The sequence below is a fragment of the Eucyclogobius newberryi genome, unplaced genomic scaffold (assembly GCF_026437365.1).
Source record: "Eucyclogobius newberryi isolate DKJ021-1_F unplaced genomic scaffold, fEucNew1.0.hap1 SCAF_3, whole genome shotgun sequence".
NCBI lineage: Eukaryota > Metazoa > Chordata > Actinopteri > Gobiiformes > Gobiidae > Eucyclogobius > Eucyclogobius newberryi.
Window position 1 is genome coordinate 27,550,482 of NW_027315945.1, and position 22,403 is coordinate 27,572,884.

Sequence of the window (22,403 nt, forward strand, 5' to 3'; positions counted from 1 at the left end):
AAATTAAGTGATTTAATTTCAATGTAAACTCCAGAAATGCTTTTTTATGGGTTTTTTTCACATACTTGAGGATTGGTAACATATTAGACAACAAAAATGAAATGATAAAATAAGATTCTATGGTGTGCTATCGAGTGTCAATATTTTTTTCCCCTTCACAATAATTGTAAACACCAACATTCCATATTATGACTTTCCTGTGTTAACAAAACAAACAGTATGTCAAAATCAGTTACAATTTATTTCAATGTAAAATGTACAGTACAAAAGGATAAAAATACCTTATACATATCTTATACAAAAGTGACGAGGCCTGAAAAGGCCACTAATTTCATGGTCCTAAACTATCAAATCAATCATAATGAGTGTCGCTACACATTCTCTTAACTTACATTTGTGTAAACCTGACCAGTGAAATCAGTTCCTTTTTTCTTATTGATTCTCATTTTCAATATTCACTGTGTCATTTTTTATACCAAGCCTTACACAGACAGGGATATGGTCTGTAAGTCCAGCCAAATGAGTTATAAAGTGCACCTCTTCCGTTTCCTACAAGAAAGACACAGATACATTTTTCAGATTACTATCTATTCAAAGTTACGCCGCAAGGGCCAATAACTCACCGTTTTGTAGTGTTTTGAAAGTGAGCTTTCACGATACAAGATGTAGTCAATTCGACGCCCGATCCACGGTTGACCATTTTCAGGGTAAACCAGGGGTCGTCCTGCAGCAGGGACAGGAGGAGAGACGTACTGCTTCCTCAACTCCTCGTCTCCCAGGGTTCTAGGTTTAAAATAAGACAAATCTATTGGCATCAACCAGAAGAGGTTCAAGTGAGTATTTAGCGATGCAACAAACAATTATTTTGCCAATTAACTGCACTGCCAATTTTGTACCCAGATTAAATCAATGGGTCTTGGGGTCTGTGTGAACATGAGATTCTTATATACACTTGTCAAAAATTAAATATATAATTTTCCTGTCATTTTGATGCATTTACTGTTAATACAAAGTCATAAAACCCATTCACTCAGCAATTATTATTTTTTTTTACACATTTAAAATAGCTGAAGATTGCAATAATCAATTAGTTGCATTTATTTTGCTAAATTGCGACCCATTTGTCCCAACATAAATTATACCTTTGCAAACTGTCTGGGGACTTCACATCTTCCTCATACAACGTGGGCTGCTCCAGAAGAGTTCCTGAAGGAAAAAAGTGCAATTACTTCCAAAATCCATTACTCAGTGCTCCATTTGAAGTAATCGTTAGTATACGATACTGACCAGTGACCCAAGGCTTCTCTTTGCCAGGACCAGCCCTACATGGATCTGTGTACATCTCAAACAGAGAATGATTCTGTTCCAACGTGTCATCTAAAGCGCAAACGCATCAGTTTGAGAACAGATTAAGACTAATGCCAATGGAACAAAACAAGAGATGAATGTTCCGATTGAAGAATGAACGGACGCACCAGGTGAGCAGTTGTCAAAATTAAAATCTCCACAGAGAACGTCAAACACCACATCTTCGTCCGGGAACGTGTTGGCCAATTGAAAATCTGTGATCCATTTGGTTACCATATTCAACTGTTCACAACGGATTTCTCCCTCACCTGTAAATACACATGCATATAAGATGATTAATAAACTCTTGACAATTGCAAGTTTAATAAATTTAGACACTGATGAGTTGACTTTACTGTACGTATATATATGTATAGATTCAGAGTTTACATTAAGTAAAACAAACTTCGTACTTGCCTTCAGGGGCGTGAAGATGTGTGCAATTAAAATATCCGACCACGTTGTTTTGTCTTTCATTCTTCCCAATAAGCAGCTACACAAATTAAAAAAGCAATCGTTACATTTTATTGTACAGTCAATGGTTTAAGCAGCGGTTCTCAGCGGGTGTGTCCGTCTATATTCAATGGGTTGTGAACGTTTCCCAACAATCACCTGATGAATGATTAAGTCAATAGTGTTTAGTTTTGTTTACCGTTCCCACTGCAAGTAAAGTCCACACGTGGCAACATTAATTTATTCAAACATTTGCACTTCCGCCAGATAATTGTGTCTTTGGTCATTTTTATGTCTATTCTTTGGAAATATAAGAATCTGTGCATTATTTAATGTTTTTGTCTTTCCAGTTACATTTCCTTATAAATCAGAATAGTTTTTTTAGAATAATAAGAAAAAAAAGTTACTTATTTGAGTGATATAATAATAATAATAATAAATGAATCAACATTGATCTTACTCGAGTACACATTTTGGCTCCTCCACTCAGCCTTGTTGATTAAAAAAAGGTCAAACACCAAACGTTTTAATCTAATACACTGACATGAGTATTTTCATTTGCGTTTGTGGCGTGTAAAAGAAGAGTCCCGAGGTCACACCCGATGAGAACCACAGACTCTTAAAAACAACACATTTCTACCTTCGTGGCCAACAGCCCTTTGGCAGCGAGCGCATCCTCCCCGCGGCTGTTTGGAAAGAAGTTGTACTGGGCCTGCAGCACCGGGAAGCGGCTGGCGACAAACAGGCCGCTGTTAAAGAACTTGAATGTGGAGCACGTGCACGGCGGCTGGCAAGCGTACACGCCAACGTCATACAGGATGTGCCCAAACACCGGCTTGAGCAGATTTATGAGCTTCTGCGCGGCTCTTTTATCAAACACCTCTTCCAGACAAATCACGTCCACGTTAGTCGGAAATAACGACGACACCTGCCACGTGACATTGTCCTCCGAGCTGTGGCCGCGGGTCAGCAGAGCGGGCGTCGCCTCCTGCCCGTTGGAGTTGTGATTCGAATTCAGCGGCGTCGTCGGGGAGTCCAAGGACTGGTCGTCGGCCGCCGCCTCGTTACTCGCCGGCCTCGAAGTTGCGCCGGGATTCTCGGAGGTGGAGCCGTAGTTGGCAGTCGCCGGAGCCACTTTGGCCGTGGCCTCGTGGCACGGCGAGATGACCTCCGTGAGGATGCTGGCCGAGGGGCTGAGCTCGCCGCAGCTGCTCGGAGACTCCACGACGATGCGTATCTGCGGATGGTGGACGGCGTGCACGATGCGCTGACCGATGGCGGTTGCTCTGCGCTGGGTGTGTCCGAGGTTGTTGAAGCGAGCCAGGCCGTCGGGTAAAAGACACAAATTAGCGGTGGCAAATCCAATTGAGGTCTTCTCGGTGGACTTGAAGCTGGTCTCATTTTCCGGGGTTTTTGTCTCTCTGTGGTAGGAGAACGGTCTGCGACACGACTGAAGAGGGGCCCACAGCAAGAAGCCGATGAAGGCAAAGGGGCACGCGATCAGGAAAAGAATTAAAAAGGAGATTGAGCCGATGCAAAGGTCCAGGGGATGAAGGTAACATTCCTCGTCGCGTCGCTGGGTTCTCTCCAACGTTGTGGATTTCCATGTGGCAATAAACCGATCCAGGAACCAGAAGCAAGGAGCAATTAAAACCCAGCCTATTGCGTGGATGGCTGCAACAAACCAGTTTGGAAAGGCAGAGGTTCGCAGGGCCATAACCCTCCTTTAGGAAACAGTCAGAAGAAAAAACATTTCACTTCCAGCTTTCCTTCTTCACGTCAGGCAAAGCGGAGGTGGCTAAAATGAAGCAAAAAAGAACATCACAAAATAGAATCAGTTGTTTACCAGAAACATGTGTCGATACAGGCAGGTACAAAACTACATGTGCTGACATGATCACAGTATTTTGTTGGCTTACAAGTTTAGCAAGACGTCCCGATGACTGACAACGGCAAGACCTAAAAATCAGCTCATTAATCCAGAGATCTGCAGTGTTATAATGGTGTTAACCCATGATTAGTTTGCTCAGAGTTGTATTTTGATTGATTCATCCTCCTGTAATTGTCCTGCAACTGAGGCGCGATTGCCATCTCCACCTACCTCTCTGTACTCTTTTATGTGGGGTTCAAAAATGTCACATTTTTCAATTTTGAACAATAAAAAGACGTAATTGAAATGCTTGTAATGGTGAAATGCCGTTTTGAGCCAGGCCTGGACCCATTTCTATAATCAGACCATTTAAGATCAAGCGGTTAAAGATGAATCATGACCTACAGAGTACACATGTTATAGTTTGATAATAAATACACAGACGAGCATAACACGTTTTCTCAAAAGCCTTTAAAGTACATAACCTTTTAGCCAAAAAAAATACTCGTTTATAGCACGTTTACGTCTTAATTTTGGTTGTTTTTATTGCCCTGGAAAAACGTTACTTTGAGCCAGCTGCATCTCCACAAACCTGACTTGTACTTGGCCTGAAGGAGCCTCCCCCTGCTTCTTACTTTGGCTATAATAATCTACACATTATGGCATAAAACTGAACTATCTGCATGGAGAATGTTACATGTTTTAATTCCCTCAGAATCATACAAGTGACATGCCACCTCCAGAAAGTTACACACTGTTGCTTTAACCTGTACAGAAGATGAGCTGACACTATCTACTACATGACTGTCAGACTGATGCTCTTTTACTGCACGTAGTGTCAAACTTTATTCTCCTTAAACAGTTTTTTGACGTCCCACATGAACCAATCACCCCAGATCCACATCCTCAGACGGGACAAAGGCTCTTCTGGGACAAGGTAACCCTGCCACTGCCCTGACTCTGACTCACTACAGCTGTGAACAAGGTTAGCTGGTCAAGGTGAGCTACGCGAGTACAAACACACACTCAATAATAAAGATACTGAAGTACACGGTTGCGCATTCTTCCTCTGATTGCGGTGCTTTTCCGTGGCTCCCGGTGCCCGCGAGCTAAAGGAGGAGTCACCTGTCCCGTGCAGATGGTGCAGTGTTATAGCGTCTCGAGCACACCTCACTCTACGTGGCGTCCTCCCCCGTCTCTCGCTTACCTTCGCTCGGACCCGGATGTGGATGCTCCCCGGCGTTTGTAAAGAACCGAATCGAGGCTCACGCTCGTTGTAGTGGAGGATGTGTGGAAAACTCCGGGCTTTACAGAGACGCAGAGACGGGGCCGGGACGGGGCAGAGACCGTGGGGCGGGCGGACAGGATGTGTTTGCGGAGGTTTGAACGTCCCGTCTGCTAAGCCCCGCCCCCCGCGCGTGCCAATGGAGCGCTTCAGATTTACGGTTTATGAACAGGAACAAACAGAAACATAAGTAAGAGTAAAGTCATGTTGTAGGCCTTTGTATGAAATAAATGCAGTAAATAAAAGAATAAAGATTAAACCGTAAAAATAACGTAAAGTACAAAACGTGTCACGGTAAATGTACATGGGATGTCAAGATTATTAGGTTAATCGATAATTGTGATTATTCAGGTCACAATATAATCGTAAAAAACAAATAATAATAATTGTGACACTTTTAGAAGCAAATGCAAGTATTTTTGGTTTAATATATATATATAGTCCAAGAGAACTGTGTTAAGAACTGTTTTAAATCGGACTGTTTTTGTCACATTTAACTCTATTTTGTTTTTCAGAGAGTTCAATTTCGTAAAGCCGGTCACCAACAAGAATAATATGTGTCAGACCACGGGAATGAAGGACAACGAAAGATTTGACTGTTGTTTGATCACAGTCTCAATAATCGAGAATAATCGTTAAATCGTGATGTTTTTTCTCACAATAATCGTGACATCCTCTAGTACATAGAACCTAATCCTTCGCACCCTAACCAAAAAGAAGTACACTTCTAGTAAACATTAGGTATACGTGAATCAAGTATGCCGATGCAAGTGTACTATTGTTTACATAGAACATACTTCTTGGGACTAAATTGGCCCACTTTTATGTTTATATAAGTACATTTTTAAGTATACTTTAAGTATTTTAGGAGTACACTTTTAGTTTATGAAAGTAAACTTAAAATGTACTTCTAAGTTCTTGTTTTTGTTTTTACTTAAACCACTGTTAATTGACTGAACATGAATGATTAGCGAGGCCCAATTCTCCCCAAAATACTGTCTCACTCCATGTGTAGGAGTGCCTGTCTCACTCCATGTGTAGGAGTGCCTGTCTCACTCCATGTGTAGGAGTGCCTGTCTCACTCCATGTGTAGGAGTGCCTGTCTCACTCCATGTGTAGGAGTGCCTGTCTCACTCCATGTGTAGGAGTGCCTACATGAAGTGCCTGTCTCACTCCATGTGTAGGAGTGCCTACATGGAGTGCCTGTCTCACTCCATGTGTAGGAGTGCCTACATGGAGTGCCTGTCTCACTCCATGTGTAGGAGTGCCTACATGGAGTGCCTGTCTCACTCCATGTGTAGGAGTGCCTGTCATACTCAAAGTGTGGGAGTGCCTGGGATTCATTCTGACTGTATGTTAAATTAATTCTGACTGTATGTTAGATTAATTCTGACTGTATGTTAGATTTATTCTGACTGTATGTTAGATTTATTCTGACTGTATGTTAGTGACAAGCTAACATACAGTCAGAACGACCAAAAGCTGCGTGGCAGTGGAGTTCTCGGAAAAGATGACTTGACGTTAATTTGGAATTGTGACAGTGCACCAGTGTTTAAGAGTTCAAAATGTAGCATTTGGCCTATTTTGTATCAAGTTATTGAACTTTTGAACAATGGAAAAACTTGTTTTTATCAACGGCTCGGTTATCTTTAAACTTAAGTGTGAATCAAAATCCAGGATGTCGTCAATGTACCAAACAATGCTGTGTTTTAGTTGAGGAGCTAGCAAAATCTGGCCCACCTTTGTGTAAAGATTCACAGATAAATGTAGAGGTATTATTTATACATGAAGTGAATGTGCCATATGTGCCATTTGCCCTGATATATTGAAGAAATGTGTGGTTTTTGAAAGTTGATAAACTGTACACTTTGCCAAATCCATATGAACGGGACAATGTGTGACATGTGTGATCCTGTGTTAATGAATACTGTAACCAGTCATTAATTAATAGATGACCACATAGGTCAAAGTGAATATTTTTTGCTAATAAATGTCTGGAGAAATAGTTTTCTGTCTGGTTCATCTACAGTGTGCATGACCAATGAGGCTCACAGCATAGCCCTGAGTGACTTAAACTGAATTGCAGATCACAACAAATATAAGACTGAATCAAAATGTATGAATACTTTTTACCACAGCTATAACTGTACACACAAGGACACGTAGAGTTTACTCTGATTTTCATGCATTTTCATATGCATAAAATAAGATAAGCCTTTATTTGTCCACACAATGGGGAAATTCGAGGGTTGCAACACAAAGTAGGTACAGAAGTATAAGAACAGATAACTTACAGAAAACTTTTCTTGATAGAAAAGCTCTTATAAAAAAACTCTTATATTCTTAATAAAAAGTTTTTTTTTAAAAAGTAACACTCTTATTTACAGCAGTTATATGGACAGAGAATATTGCACCAATATGATTGACATTATATGTCAGTATTGCACATGATTATGTCAGTATTGCACATGGGTATGACAGTATACCCATGTACCCATGTTATTCTGTGTTTTTGTGAAGCACTTTGTGACTCCTGTCTGTGAAAGGTGCTATACAAATAAAATGTACTTACTTACTTACTTATACACGTGTTCAGGGCTAACAGTGTTCATTGTAGAGTCTGACAGCAGCAGGAAGGAAAGACCTGTGAAACGTCTCCTTCACACATCGAGGGTGGATCAGTCTCTCACTGAAGCTGCTCTCCAGAGCGGACAGTGTCCTGCAGGGGGTGACACTCATGGTCCAGCATAGATGTAAATTTAGCCAGGACCCTTCTGTCCCCCACCTCCTGCACCGAGTCCAGAGCGCAGCCCAGGACGGAGCTGGACTTCTTGATGACTTTGTCCAGCTTCTTCCTCTCCCTCTCTGTGATGCTGCTGTCGACTCTGGCTCTTCCTGTACAGTGCGTCTGTGTTATGAGTCCAGTCCAGTTTGTGGTTCAGATGAACACCCAGGTACTTGTATGAGTCCACTCTCTCAATGTCCCATCCCTGGATGTTCACTGGTGAGGGGGCAGTGGGGTGGCGTCTGCGGAAATCCACCACCATCTCCTTGGTCTTCCCCGCGTTGATGAGGAGGTGGTTCCGCTGACACCAGTCCACAAAGTCCTGCGCCAGTCCTCTGTACTCCGCGTCATCGTCGTCCATGATGAGTCAGATGATGGCAGAGTCGTCAGAGAACTTCTGCAGGACACAGCTGTCCGTGTCATGTCTGAAGTCTGCAGTGTAAAGGGTGAAGAGAAAGGGCGCGAGGACAGTGCCCTGGGGCGCCCCCACACTGCAGGTCCGAGTGTCAGACACACAGTCCCGGGTTCTCACAAACTGGGGTCGGTCTGTGAGGTAGTCCAGGATCCACTCTGCCAGGTCATACTCCACACCAGCCGTCTCCAGCTTGTCCCTCAGGAGCAGCGGCTGGATGGTGTTGAAGGCACTGGAGAGATCGAAGAACAGAATCCTCACAGAGCTGCCAGGCTTTTCCAGGTGAGAGAGAGAGCGGTGCAGCAGGGAGATGACGGCGTCCTCCACTTCGATGCCAGGCCGATATGCAAACTGCAGCGGGTCCATGGCTGAGCTCACGGTGGAGCGGAGGTGGTCCAGGACTAGCCGCTCCAATGTCTTCATCAGGTGGGACGTAAGAGCCACCGGCCTGAGCCTGTTGAGGTCTTTGGCGCGCGGTGTCTTGGGCACAGGTACCAGACAGGAGGTCTTCCAGACCTGTGGTACCACCCTCAGCTTCAGGCTCATGTTGAAGACATGCTTATATGAGTATATCTAAAATGAACTTTGTAAAGTATAAGTCTAAAAGGTATTTAGAAAGTAAACCAAAAGTTAACTATTACATTATTAGTTAAAAATAAGTATACTTAAAATACACTTAGATATACTACTGTTTGGTAAGGGACACTTTTCCCATCATAAAAGTATGTCACTTAGCCTATACATAAGTCCCTGTACTCTATGCGTAAGAATACATGCATTATTCAGGCTTGTTGAACTAACTTTAAATGGTCTGAGGTTGGTGGTTCACGTCTTACATCTTAAAATAAATGAATGTTTGGCTTTGGAGAAACCAGGGCCGGCCCCAGCACATTTGGTGCCCTAGGCGAGCTAACACCCCCCCCCCAAAAAAAAATAATAATAATTGTGCCAAGCAAAAACAAAGAAATAATATTCTAGCCTGTTCTGTCTATCCAGAGGTGACACCCCAGCCTTGCTAGAATACTTCGTAACACACTCCTTTCGTTAGATTTATTTGTCAATTCCAAAATAGTGTTTGGATACATAGAAGGGGGCACAAAAAACTCCGCCAAGCAAAAAATAAAATAAAAATATAAAAAATTAATATTTTAAAAATTTTAAATAAAAAAAAAATCCAGGAGTGCCTGTTCACTTTGACCTATGTGGTCATCTATTAATTAATGACTGGTTACAGTATTCAGTCACCCGCCTATACGGCCTAGTGGAAGGGCAACAGCCCAGTCCACGCAACGACCTCGAGTTCTGTGCAAAACTCTACAGCTGCCAGCAGAGGGCGGCAGAGGTCTTGCCCTCTGTCGCCAAGTGATTTGTTACGCAGTGGAAATGAGGTTAAAATCAATTAGCAATTTTAGCGAAGATATCAAACCCAATCTTAAACTTTAAACTTTTGGGGTCAAAATGCGTGATTTTCTTTTATCTGCTAACAATAATAATCACTATTGACCCCAAGACTTCAACTGTTATTGCCTATTCTACAAATCCTTGGATATGTAGTAAATGTTTTTAAGACGTCATTTCGTATATTGTTTTTATTTATATATTTCAATTTGGATGTGTTTGTGCGTCTACCACAAGAAAAGGGGCTTTGTGTCCTTCTCAGACAGGTCGCACAGACAGTTGAGTAACACCACCAGGTCATTCTGGAGTTTGAGAGGAGCCGTGGTTTCAATGACACTCCTCAAAAACCTGGGGTTGTAGAAGTCTATTGCCTGTGAGGTCCCTTCTTTAGGCCTCATCTTCAATATCCCATAAGTGTTGACGATGAATTCAGAAAAGTGAGGATGCAGCGTGATCTTGTATCCGTTATGACTCAGAGTCTCCTTCATGTGTTCATATCTCTGGTTCAGGTGATGTCTGTAATCTTCATCCACTTTTCCTGTCAGAGGATGAGCGCTGGCCTGTGGAGGGAGTTCACCATTACTAAAAGTGTACTATGTAAGGTGTCTGGTGCTTGTTTCCATGGAGATGTTATTGCACTGCCTAAAATGCTCCCTGGTATGGCATTAGATGTATGTTTGCATGTATTAGGTGTTTTTATTGCTTGAAGAAAAAATACTTAGTGGCATCTACTCAGTTTACTTTAATGCCATACTTTTCTAGGCAGATTAAGTCCATCGCCATGGAAGCAAACATACCCTCCAACAGAAGAGTTACATTGTGCACTTTTAAGCACAACATTATCAAAATAATTGCTAAAATGAATGTGGTTGATATGTGATAATATTGGAAATGTTGTTTGGAGGAGCTGGTTTAAAAAAAAAGAAAGAAAAAAAAATACTTTTTGGTATAACTAAGTATTTCTTGCCATGTACATTGTTGATTAATCCAAATGTAGATTTTTAGTAACATTTTGGTATATTTCTGACAGATTGCAACAATATTCTCAGATTATTGTCATCGGGATGATACAATAAAATAAAACATAATATTTCAATTCAAACAAAAAAAAAGGTAAAATTTCTCACCACAATAATCTTGCAGGGTATGTTTGACAAAGTGTACCCATAAAACGTTTTGTTACACTTGAAAATTTGGGAAAGAATCCTCCTGTCTAATTGATAGGCAATCTCTCCCAGCAGCTGATGAGCCAGTTCTGTAGAAAGAGGGAAATGAAGTTATAACATAAATAAACATACATTGTCCTCCAGGGATAATAAGTCATCTGATCTGAAGTCTGTGTACCTGTGACTCCAACTATATAGACCACTAATGAACTTATTCCACATAAACTGTGAATTAAGATAGATTTCATATCATTAAGGCTTTTTTTTTAGGCTTTTACCAGTCTTACAACGGAACTGACAATTCAAAAAGAGGAAAACATCTTTAGAAGGTTCAAGTGACTATTGTGAAACATGCTCTTTGACTGTCCTGGATGAGCCCTTCACAGACAATGGGACACATCTGTAACTCACCTTTATCGCCCACAGAGTCTTGGCTGGCAAATCCTGTGTCTTTATTCTCCACGTAACTCGAACTCTCAAACAACATTTTTAAATTGACTGGAGATGATACACGATGCTGCTGCAAACCCAGTCCGAACTGCTCCTCGTTGACGGTGGACTGAAGATGGTCAGATGTTCTCGTGGGTCCAGCTAAAATCCAAAATCAAACAGAGGGTAACGGACAAGGAGAAAAGAAAATGTAAAAGACTTTGTATGAGTTGATACGTTGACTAATACCTGGCAGTGTTTCTTCCTCAGTGGAACGGCCCGTGAGCCTCTGCAGAGTAGATAATAGATTTCTGTTTTCGCTGATTAAAGTTTGCACTGCTCTTTTAAGACGCTCGTTTTCACGCACGAGTTCTTCATTTCTTGATATAAACTCGTCCATGTCGGGACAGTGCATTACTCAAACCAAACCAACATTCTAACATTAGTTCTTATGATTTGAACATGGAGGCCTTCTCACTTCAAGTGTAATAAAATGACGGATAAGTCATGAAAAAAAAAAAAATCATGTTGTCAATTTGTTTTTATGCTTTAAGACAAATTGGCAATATTTTATGATTGTTTTTTTTTTCAATCATTTATTTAACCATCAGTTCTGGCCTTCTCAATTGGACTGTTCTTCAGACAGTTGTAGGTTTTAGACTTTGGACATGACGATATAAAGCATAATGTGTAAGAATTCTATTCCTTTCCGCTTTGATCTCATGGGCTTCTCTCTCTCTCTCTCTCTCTCTCTCTCTCTCTCTCTCTCTCTCTCTCTCTCTCTCTCTCTCTCTCTCTCTCTCTCTCTCTCTCTCTCTCTCTCTCTCTCTCTCTCTCTCTCTCTCTCTCTCTCTCTCTCCACCACCACCATCACCACCACCACCACCACCACCACCATCACCACCACCACCATCACCACCATCACCACCATCACCATCACCACCACCACCATCACCACCACCATCACCACCATCACCACCACCATCATCACCACCACCATCACCACCACCATCACCACCACCACCATCACCACCACCATCACCACCACCATCATCACCACCACCATCACCACCACCATCACCACCATCACCATCACCACCACCATCACCACCATCATCACCACCATCACCACCATCACCATCACCACCACCACCACCATCACCACCATCACCACCACCATCACCACCACCATCACCATCACCACCATCACCACCATCACCATCACCACCATCACCACCACCATCACCACCATCACCATCACCATCACCACCACCATCACCACCACCATCACCACCATCACCATCACCACCACCATCACCACCATCACCACCACCATCACCACCACCATCACCATCACCACCACCATCACCACCATCATCACCACCATCACCACCATCACCATCACCACCACCATCACGATCACCATCACCACCATCACCACCATCATCACCACCACCATCACCACCACCATCACCACCATCACCATCATCACCACCACCATCACCACCATCACCACCATCACCACCACCACCACCATCACCACCACCACCATCACCACCACCACCACCACCATCACCACCATCACCACCACCATCACCACCACCACCACCATCACCACCACCACCATCACCACCACCACCACCACCATCACCACCACCATCACCACCACCATCACCACCATCACCACCATCACCACCATCACCACCACCACCACCACCATCACCACCATCATCACCACCATCACCACCACCATCACCACCATCACCACCATCACCACCACCATCACCACCATCACCACCACCATCACCACCACCATCACCACCACCATCACCACCACCATCACCACCATCACCACCAGCCTGTGTGTGACGGTCATGGATCCAACACCAAAGAAGAAGAAGTAGGTGGTGGTAATGTACCATGCTAATGTAACACTTGGATACCAACAACCATAAAACACCTAAGAAGAAGAAAAGTGATCCACAGTGATGAGAAGTAACCGCAAGTTCTTCTTCTGCGCTGTCCCAGAGGCTGTGGGGGCGTGGAAGCACTGTCCTACCTACTATATCATAGTATCATTTAAACAGGGCATAAACCTTCATATTCACAACTTCACAACTCATCAATAAAACATAAAATAAATAATAGTGATAATGATGAACTATCCTGTAACAGAAATATTCAGTTGTTGATGGGTTCTTTAACATTAAACCTGATAAACATTAGTCTGAGTCTCAAAGGATGTGGGGGAAAGGAGCCCTCCAGTGGGACGTCTCTGCATGTGATCTGCTGCTCAAGAGCCGAAGCATATGAATAATTACAATTTTGACACGATGTAAACAATACTTATAGAATACATTCCAGTGGGAAAAAAACACCAGTAAGAATTGAGAATATACATTTTCGTTTATTTAACAAAATAGCTTTTGTTTTTGTTACACATTACCAACAGGCAAGGTATAAGATGACCTTGCTTTTAGAACATTAAAAGTTTCTCAGAATAGTTTCACATACAGTATAAAAAGAATTGCAAAAGCATTAAGGATTCAGCTATGAAAAGCTAGGCTACAGAAGAGAGAATAACTACATTTGTTCTTTATACAAAGTGAAGCTTTGTCAGGCTTTTGTGCTCCTGATTTAGAACAGCAGCTCTTACCCTGAACATAAGGATTTGTTTCTGAAAGGCTCATAATAAATACATAAATAGTTAAATTTAAAAGGCACATTCAGACAGAAATGCTTTGTCAAAATTAGCATTTTACATACAGTGATCCGGAACAATATGCTAAACTTGAGGTGAAATTAAAAGGAAGCATGAAGGCAACTGGGGCTGTTGCCTGGAGAATGTGGAATAATATTACATTATATGTCACCTCATTTTCATAAAATAAGTAAAATATTACACTAAACACTGACATTTTGTCTGCAGAGTCTGGATGAACACATTTGTAATTCAATAACCTACAGTACCAATGAAAGCATATGTTTAAGATTGGTGCTATAGGAGAAACCAGATTTATAACATGCATCCTTCATTTTATTTTAAATACCACAACTTGATTCAGCAGTTTGAGTCAACAAAACCCATAACTCTGAATTAAAATTCAATAATTTACCAGTGAATAAATATTAAATATTTTACATGTGTACTGGTGATGAAATACTGCTCCCAGTCAAGTAAAATGTTCAGTGACTCCAGAGTAACTCTTTGGTAGAAGGAGACATACAATCTGCCTCATCTTATACTCTTTCTTCTAACTCCACTCAATTAACACACGTGTGTTTTACTGCATGCGGTCAGACTGGAGCTGCTGAGGCTGGTACTGGCTGAACGCTGCTGCGGCCCCTGGGGTGGCAGCTGCAGCGAGTGGCTGCTGCATGGCATAGCCGTATCCAGCTGAGGTCATGTAGCTGGTCGGGGCAGGAGACGCGGCGTATGGATACTGCTCATAAGCCGCGGCAGCTGCGGCTGCAGCAGTGGCTGCCGCAGAGTACTGGGCATACGTGGCTCCTGTGTAGTCCAGATATGGAGAAGTGGCAGCAGCAGCTGTGGCGGACGCCGCGCTTTGCTGGACGTGAGGGATGACCACACTGGGCTGGACAAAGGCCTGAGGGTAAACATAGTGTGCAGGGATCCTGTGGGACCAACCAAAACACAGGGTCAAAGCAATGTTACGGCAACATATTCACCCTCGCAGAAACTAAACTGGTGAAAACTGAAATCAGGCGCCACAATAAGTCAATCCAGTCCCCAGTTTGACACAGCAAATCCATTCATTAAAAAGTGAAAACCCCTACCTAGAAAATGAAACGTTAGCTAAGCAGCAAAACAAAGAAAAAGTGCAGCTTTTAATCCCAGAAGTACTTTAAATCTGTGACATAGAAGGCCATTAAGAGGAGCACAGGCAAAACCTGACCCCTTAAGAATCACTCCAACTGTCTTTGACACAAAATGCCGACTGCACGACAACCACCACATATCAAACAATAAAACTGATAAATAAAAGTGGACCTTAAATTGTCCACACACTGTAAACGCAACAGCACACATAGACATGCCCACACATGTTAATAACAATTCCCATCTCAAACAAAGCAATATTTTAACAAAAGTCTGATACAAAAGCACCAATCAAGGGCAGTTAGAGACAGTTACTTGCAATGCAGTCAGTGGCGCTGCTGCCGCTTTTTATGCAAGTCCCAAGTTCTTGCTTGGTGTGATTAGGGAGGTTCCGGAAAGACACTGTGTTTTAAGGTTAGAAACATAAAAGCAGAGAACGTAAAGGTAAAGTGAGTTTAGGCATCTATCAAGAGCAGAAACACTGTAGAACTCAAGCAAAGCGATTTAACATTTATTTGCTGGACATTTGGAGCAATGTCTGCCTATAAACTAAACAATCATTCAAGTTACAGCCCGGTTTAAGGGTGTGAAACGGAGATATCTGTTTATAGGTAGTTCCTTTGCTTCTGGCACACATGCACCCCCACACAAACAGGCACATGCCAACTTGACTGACAAGGGAGGCTGCAAGCATGCTATTTTCTGCTCCCCTTGTCATTCAAAAGGACAAGTTGATCTCTCAGCAGCAGCACATGACACAACACCCCTCATCTGTAATGGCCTGCTACACCACAAACGGACCAACCTTTTGGTTATTTGTTAGTTTTATTCTGATCAGGTTTGAGGAGGCTTTGACAATAGACACACTAGCTCTCTGGACGCAGCGACTCCTGTTACAAAGAGTGTAACGGGAGCTAATTTGCATCATGTATTATGCAAACAGGGTTACAAAGTTTCAAGGTTTGTCCAGGTCAAAAGACATGTTTTTTGGAGTTTTTTGTTGTTTTTTTAAAGCTCTGGGACTCATCTTGTATACACATAATAAAATGTACACAAGCCAAAAGTAGGGCTTGGACATTTTCTAGAACGCCGAGTGCCGAGCTAAATAAAAGTGCTTTGTAAATCACTGGGGCACTTGGGTAATCCCCCCAACGCGAGCGGCCAACCTGACAGACGCATGGCTTGGCCCACCTGTTGTCCACAGCCCAGTGGCTCTGTCTGTGCTATACATTATTAACTGCACTGAGTGACTCCCATTTTCCATCTGAATTTGAGAGGCCGCAGAGATCACTATGGCCGACAGCTGCTGCGTGACTGCCCGAGATGAGTGTCTCCAGTAAACTTTTGAGTCGGACTATATTTAAAACGATGATCAAATGATTTCTGTTCGTTGCGAGAATGAGTAACAAATCCTCATGTCTAAAATGTTCCAAGTTGACTTCGGATATCTGACCTTTAACAACTGCTGACGATTGTTTTGATATTTTTTCCAACCCTATTCCATAGTTTCCTCACCTTCCAATTCTGTTTTGGTCAAATTGGAAAGATGTTGATTATAGAATTGTTGCTTGAATACGATAAAAAGTCAAAGCAGTGGGTTAATTTTGAGAAACACACATCATTGGTAAGAAACAAAAAGGGACGGCGACATGCAAGCCAGTTTGGTTTTGTTGCAGGGGACCACTTGGTCATTTAAAAAAAAAAAAAACATAAAAAAAGTACCTGATGATATTAAAACAAGCCCCCTTTTGACAACAAAACACAATCAATGTAATGTTAACTGAACGCTTTGGGAAAACAGAATGAACTCCAAGCTAAAGCTCAAATCAATGATTAAAAACAGGAAAGAGAAACGACATCCCAAAGCAAAGTTACTGAACATCTGCCTATAAAACACTATAAAACGCCCCGATAAAGTAGGGCCCCAATCTCCCCCACTGCAAATAGAAATGAGCACACAAGTTAACTGAAAAACCACTTCATACTGAAAACAATGCACACACCAGTCTATGAACTAGAGGAAAAACTGAAAAAGACTCCCATGCAGCTAGTCACCATTTCAGTGTGTCTGATTGTTTACAGGTAACACTTAAGCGCTCAATGCGGCTCAGCTATTCCTCAAATCATCAAGTCCCTTCTTTCATCTGCTATTTTAACCGTTACCGAGCCTGCCAGAGAGAGACAGACAATCATGAAGACAATGCTGAGGGCAGAAATACTGTAGTAGTGCATCTTCTTTGACAATAAACACTGACGCTCATGATCTGAAGTCATAAGCAACTAGATAAAAAACAATTCAGTGATTATGACAAGTTGAAGTGATAAACATTGTATTAAGAATGAGCATTTCGTAACGTGACATACCCATACGGTCTTTGGATAAATGCCGGGTGGATCTGTGGAACGCCAAACGCAAAGCCTAAAGAATAAAGAGACAATGATGTGAGATTATGACTCAGATTAATACAGATCGTGTATTGTTACTGACGTCTGGGCGGATAATGGCCACTGCGAAGAGGCAGTCACTGACCTGGCTGTATGACCCTGGGTTTAGCCCCCAAATAGGCCAAATTCACATTGGCCTTCCTTCCATCTATAATGGGGTTGGGGTCTTTGCAAGCTCGGTCAGCAGAGGTCCGGTCTGCCATAGTGACCTACAAAAAAAAAGACACGTTCAACATCATAAAACTGTATCAACAATACTCTTTATGTATTTATTTATTTCACACAATGCCTTTATTTACTAGCAAATTCCTCGGTTTTTGAATTTTGTTCCTTGACGATGCCAATTGAACTATTTTCTGTCTGATTCTGATTCATATTCTTTACAAACACAATTATAAATTGGGTCCAAAGCTGGTTTAGTCACACTGGAGAAGAACATTGCTTTAGGTAAGACATTTATACAGCCTACTAAAGATCTTTTTATTGCCAAGTTACAGAAAACACAAACTTACAAGGCTACATTTAATTTGAAAAGGCTCACGTTGGAGCAGGACACATCCGAGTGCAGCAGCTGTGCCTCCTCTGCACTACTATAACCAGGTGTAAATAACTTGGAAAAAATATAAACTTACAAATCCATAACCTCTGGACTTCCCCGTCTGTCGGTCCGTGATCACCACCGCCTCCTCGATGTCCCCAAACACCTCAAAATACTTTCTGAGGCTCGAGTCGGTGGTGTGATAGGGAAGTCCTCCAACGAAGATCTTGGTGAAGGTGGTGTCTTTCTGTGCCGAGTGCATGATGGCAAATCGGATGAATTGTGGAAGAAAAAAAAAGTGTGGAATAAAGTTGCAAAGTGTGAATGCGGCAGAGGTCGGCTGCAGACGGAGAGCGCGCGCGTGTGCAGTGCGTCTCTGGGGCGTCTCTGGGGCTGAGGAGGAGCGGACACCTGTTGCAGTCTGAGGCCCCAGTTGTCAGTGTCACAAAGCTCCACCCAGATCCAGGACAGGACCACCGGGGCTGGGACCGGGGCCGGGACCGGGCCGCCAACTGGTCCCACAGCTGCTCAAACACGGGTCAGGAGGAGAACGCGGAGTCCAGGCGCGCGCCGCTCAGGTGAACTGTCCCCCGAGGCTTCTAAAGGCGCACTGCGGGACTTTTCACCCGCTTGTGCCGTGTAGTTACTTCAGATGGAACGTTCCACGGCATGGCAATAAATAAAGCCTATTACTATGGCGACAAGCGAGCAGGTTACGGGTCAGATCTGTGGTTAGGCGAGCTTTTTTAAATTTATTTTTGTATTTTTTTTTTTTTTAAATAACATAAAAATACTTGCGATTGAATAAATGCAAGATAGATCACTTTAATGTCATACTGTGGAACGTTCTAGTAGAGTAGCACGATACGATGTCAAAAGGAATACTGATTTTGATACCACAATAAAAACAAATGGCATGTAATTTTCAACTGGAAATAAAAGCCTGTTCTTTATTATATCGTGTGGTCTTGTACTAGTTCTGATAAAGCTCACGATAATTCTAAACATGTTCAGAAAAGCTTACATTTTGTCGTGTTGTCCCACAAGCAGAACGCCACGATACATACAATATCGACTTATCGTTGATGAAAGCTGAAACAATATTTTGGTGCTCGGTATTTATTTTAACAAGAAAACGTTTGAATGTTTTGGTAATATATTAATATTTCAGCTGTGGTTAGTTTGGAATAGGCTTTAGTGAAATGTTCCTGCTTTTGAGTTATTGTGTCAGTGGCCAAAAGGAGATTTAATGTTATAATTTATTGCGGTACAGTATTTTCTGTAACTTACCAAAAAGTGACATAGTGCCCCTTTAAATGGGCATTGCTAGGATACTCAGCTGTTCTCATCGTCATGTGTTGATGTCTGAGGTCATAAAAGCCTATAAGTAAGTACCCTAATATAGCTGTCTTCTGCCATTTCCCCTACTTTGATCTTGTTTTTAAATGTAATGTGAAGTTTGTAGTTCTTAATCAAGTATTTAAGAATATAATTAGTTGACTCTCATTTCTCTCTCTCATATGTTCCGATATTGCAGAGCACTTACATCAAACCAACATGATTAATATCAGTTCATGCAGCAGCGTGTCCAATGCTTTGTGCTGTTTGTTATTGAGTCTTGTCTTGTTTTCAGAAGCTAATAAGTCTGACCCATGACACAATCCTGTCCTCCCATCAAAGGAGGGGCATTTTCACTCGCCCGGTGGGAATGGTAAACTGTAAACTCATTTTTAAGAAGTTCAAAAGTAAATAAAACTGACAAAACAGAGATTTTAACATTTCTATTCATTTTGATACAATATAAATACAATCCTGTACAATATAGTAAATATCTTCAAATATATCAATGTACAGCCCATTTTAGGGAGAGCAGCGTTCTTCATTTAAGTCTCAGTTACTTACATTTTCTTGTGTTCTTTTCTGTCCTCTAAAATACTTGATCCAGGATCAAACCCTTCTAATAAAGGGCGATATTGCTTTTTTACGTACCACTTCAACATGTTACATTTTACAATAGTTTGCTTACAGATAAAATGAAGACACAATCATACACATGGTTTCTGTCATTCTGTTAGAGGAGTAGATAAAACAAAAGATAAAAACCTTTGGGCTTCAGGATATCCACAGGACTGTAGAGTTTAGTGTTATGATTGTGACAATGGTGAGGAGTCAAAAATACAAATGTGCTTTACACGGACACAAACTGTAAGGCATCAGTAAATCCAGGCTTTAGCCAATGACAATCAATAGATTTATAAGATAAGGTCCTATAGTCTTCCATTCAGCTCATTATTACAAGACAGTTAGAGCTTTCTCCTGATTCTTTCCAGTGCAAGCATCAAAAGGACAGGGACTAAACTATCCACAGTATAACACAGTATTTCCATAGGATTCTTTAACGACTGCAGTCAAACACTGAAGACTTTTCAGATGTCAAATCCATCCGTATTTGAGGGTGTGTGGCATTACCCCTGTCAATATGGCACAAAGCTTTACACAGATTAGTAAAGACGTTCATATTAGTACATTTCCAAAACAGCAGATACTGTAGAACCATAGTTCTTTGGTTGCCCCTGATATCTCATGTTGATGAATATAGCAATGTTTAAAAGCAGTAGTACATTCGTTTTCCCAAAATGTCTCCAGGTGTGATATAAAAAATACTTTTTATAATGTTCCAAGATTGCTTGGACCTTTGTCCAGTCCATAAGCACCCATAGAGTCAGATGAGATTTGCTATAAAAAAATATAGCGGTATAAAACTACTAAAGCATGTGCATAGTATTTTTGTGAATATTCTTGAATATAACTCCAATAAAAGCACAAGTGATGTATGCCTCAGAAAGCAAACATCAGAAGAGTGAAAGGCCGACTCATCGGCCTGTTACTTGATCCAAGAGCCAGCCATCGGGGATCTTTGGGTCCTATCTGATTATGGTGTGGAGTTCAGACTCTGTGGACGGGGGTCCTCTGGTGAGACGAGATGGCTTCACAAAAACACCATGGCCTGGAGGACACCGGAAATAAACTCTTCCCTGGACAGTCCCATTGTGCTTACCTTTAAAAGACATTAACACAAATATTATTATATAATATGTGCAAACAGTTTACTTATTATTTATTCTTCTAAAATAACCTGAACATCTGTCCTGTAGGAATCTCAACATCTGTTCATTATTTTATTTTTCATGAAAATCAGAATAAAGATGAATATTACTTTGTCTCTTAATACAGCTGCAAGATGATTACAAATAGCCTGTTAAGTTTTATGAATGAACAAAAACATTATACTGACTAACCAACTGCCAAGTCCAGCTTGACGCCGATCCAGATCCCCTTGGCAAATTCCACTCCTCCAACGTAGTGGACTGTTCCTCTCCTCTTGCCCACCCACACCTGCTCCCCGGGGGCCATCCAGTCAGGCAGCTGGACCGGGGAGCTCTCGTCTCCACTGGAGTCTCCCGAGGGTTCTGCGCTGCTCGGGTTTGGGCTGGGACAGGGACTCCCATGAGGCAGGTCGCCCTGGGCAGGCTCACAGACTGGAGGCTGTCCTCCTCCACCAAGTGGTGAAAGGCCACAGGGTGGAGCTGTGGAGGATTTCAGAGGCTGAGATGGTGGGGCTGTTGCAGAGGACATGATAAAACTCTGAATCGGGCCTTTGATGGAGGATGTTGGACTTCTTACTGATGTACAGCCCCCTATATTTACGTTTGAGCACGACACCTCCTCTGTGTCCTCCAGGACACTACATAGTTTCATACTGATGTTGTCACATGTTTTTACTTTAACTTCGGTCTTCTTCACTGGATCCCGTGCCACTGTGAATTCTCCAGGGCTGTCATCAGCACATTTAAAGTCGCTGAACTCCTGGCTGGCACTGAGGACACACTTTTGAGGCACTGCCTGCTCCTTGTCTGTGACGTGAGGAATACTGATCGGTGACGAGGCCGTATGACTTAGTGGATTAGAAGTATCAGTAGCTGTTTCAGTGGGAGGAGGCAGGTGCTGTGCGTCACCTATTGCACCAACACTTGAGACGCTGGAGGAGCGGTTGAGGTGATCGGAGCTGGCGCTCAAAGGCATGTCTGACAGTGTGGCGTTAGAGGCACTGTGGGAGAAGTAGCCACTGGTGCAGCTGCTTGTTGTGGGGCTTCGCGACACTTGTTTCTCTCCACTTCCACCTTCACATTGAGTTTCTTTCATGTCCAAATGACCAGACAAGTGTTCTTCTTGGCTCTCAAGAGTGGCATTATAAATATCAAAGTTAGCAAAGTCTTCTGGGATGTAACTCTGGCAGCGATCCTGAGGCTCCTGGTCCAACGTCTTTATGTTAACATCTGTCTCCTCGTCCTCTGAGTCCTGCTGATGAATTCAGCAGCAAGGGGCAAAGGATTAGTTTAGGAATCAATTAATAATGAGTAATGTGTAATTTAA

At 42.3% G+C, this 22,403-nt stretch overlaps 4 protein-coding genes across 5 annotated transcripts in view; all 4 read right to left on the bottom strand.

Moving 5' to 3' along the window:
* Positions 1 to 224: 224 nt before the first annotated feature.
* On the bottom strand, positions 225 to 3,594 carry smpd5 (sphingomyelin phosphodiesterase 5). The gene is made up of 7 exons (XM_072461200.1): positions 2,441 to 3,594; positions 1,765 to 1,840; positions 1,476 to 1,616; positions 1,288 to 1,377; positions 1,143 to 1,206; positions 624 to 783; positions 225 to 549 (listed from the first exon to the last, which is right to left on the bottom strand). The coding sequence occupies exons 1-7, from the start codon at positions 3,515 to 3,517 to the stop codon at positions 433 to 435; spliced, it is 1,725 nt and encodes a 574-aa protein (XP_072317301.1). The 5' UTR covers positions 3,518 to 3,594; the 3' UTR covers positions 225 to 432.
* Positions 3,595 to 9,764: 6,170 nt separating this feature from the next.
* On the bottom strand, positions 9,765 to 11,545 carry LOC140374550 (speriolin-like protein). Its single transcript, XM_072461489.1, has 4 exons — positions 11,395 to 11,545; positions 11,128 to 11,307; positions 10,678 to 10,805; positions 9,765 to 10,110 (listed from the first exon to the last, which is right to left on the bottom strand). The coding sequence occupies exons 1-4, from the start codon at positions 11,543 to 11,545 to the stop codon at positions 9,778 to 9,780; spliced, it is 792 nt and encodes a 263-aa protein (XP_072317590.1). The 3' UTR covers positions 9,765 to 9,777.
* A 1,995-nt stretch (positions 11,546 to 13,540) lies between these two features.
* Positions 13,541 to 18,357, bottom strand: rbm24b (RNA binding motif protein 24b). Its single transcript, XM_072460929.1, has 4 exons — positions 18,064 to 18,357; positions 17,517 to 17,640; positions 17,351 to 17,405; positions 13,541 to 14,781 (listed from the first exon to the last, which is right to left on the bottom strand). Exons 1-4 carry the CDS (start codon positions 18,229 to 18,231, stop codon positions 14,430 to 14,432), a joined length of 699 nt encoding a protein of 232 aa, XP_072317030.1. The 5' UTR covers positions 18,232 to 18,357; the 3' UTR covers positions 13,541 to 14,429.
* A 1,379-nt stretch (positions 18,358 to 19,736) lies between these two features.
* Positions 19,737 to 22,403, bottom strand: part of kif13a (kinesin family member 13A) — a 38,663-nt gene continuing 35,996 nt past the window's right edge. For both annotated transcript variants that reach the window (XM_072460928.1, XM_072460927.1), the window contains 2 exons: positions 21,269 to 22,331; positions 19,737 to 21,027 (listed from right to left, as the gene is read on the bottom strand). In XM_072460928.1, coding sequence (XP_072317029.1) covers positions 20,894 to 21,027; positions 21,269 to 22,331 — 1,197 coding nt within the window. In that variant the 3' untranslated portion in view covers positions 19,737 to 20,893. The remainder of the gene's footprint in view (positions 21,028 to 21,268; positions 22,332 to 22,403) is intronic.

What these genes read in the sequence shown, in the direction of transcription:
- smpd5 (XM_072461200.1), bottom strand. Translation starts at nt 3,517, where the DNA reads ATGGCCCTGCGAACCTCTGCCTTTCCAAACTGGTTTGTTGCAGCCATC. An exon ending in TTTTGACAACTGCTCACCTG is followed by an intron (nt 1,378 to 1,475) that starts GTGCGTCCGTTC and finishes TTTGCGCTTTAG; the next exon opens with ATGACACGTTGGAACAGAAT. An exon ending in TCCCCAGACAGTTTGCAAAG is followed by an intron (nt 784 to 1,142) that starts GTATAATTTATG and finishes TTTTAAACCTAG; the next exon opens with AACCCTGGGAGACGAGGAGT.
- rbm24b (XM_072460929.1), bottom strand. Translation starts at nt 18,231, where the DNA reads ATGCACTCGGCACAGAAAGACACCACCTTCACCAAGATCTTCGTTGGA. An exon ending in AGTCCAGAGGTTATGGATTT is followed by an intron (nt 17,641 to 18,063) that starts GTAAGTTTATAT and finishes TTTTTTTTGTAG; the next exon opens with GTCACTATGGCAGACCGGAC. An exon ending in TTTATCCAAAGACCGTATGG is followed by an intron (nt 14,782 to 17,350) that starts GTATGTCACGTT and finishes TTGGTCCCACAG; the next exon opens with GATCCCTGCACACTATGTTT.
- LOC140374550 (XM_072461489.1), bottom strand. Translation starts at nt 11,545, where the DNA reads ATGGACGAGTTTATATCAAGAAATGAAGAACTCGTGCGTGAAAACGAG. An exon ending in TGAGGAAGAAACACTGCCAG is followed by an intron (nt 11,308 to 11,394) that starts GTATTAGTCAAC and finishes TTTGGATTTTAG; the next exon opens with CTGGACCCACGAGAACATCT. An exon ending in TACCCTGCAAGATTATTGTG is followed by an intron (nt 10,111 to 10,677) that starts GTGAGAAATTTT and finishes CTCCCTCCACAG; the next exon opens with GCCAGCGCTCATCCTCTGAC.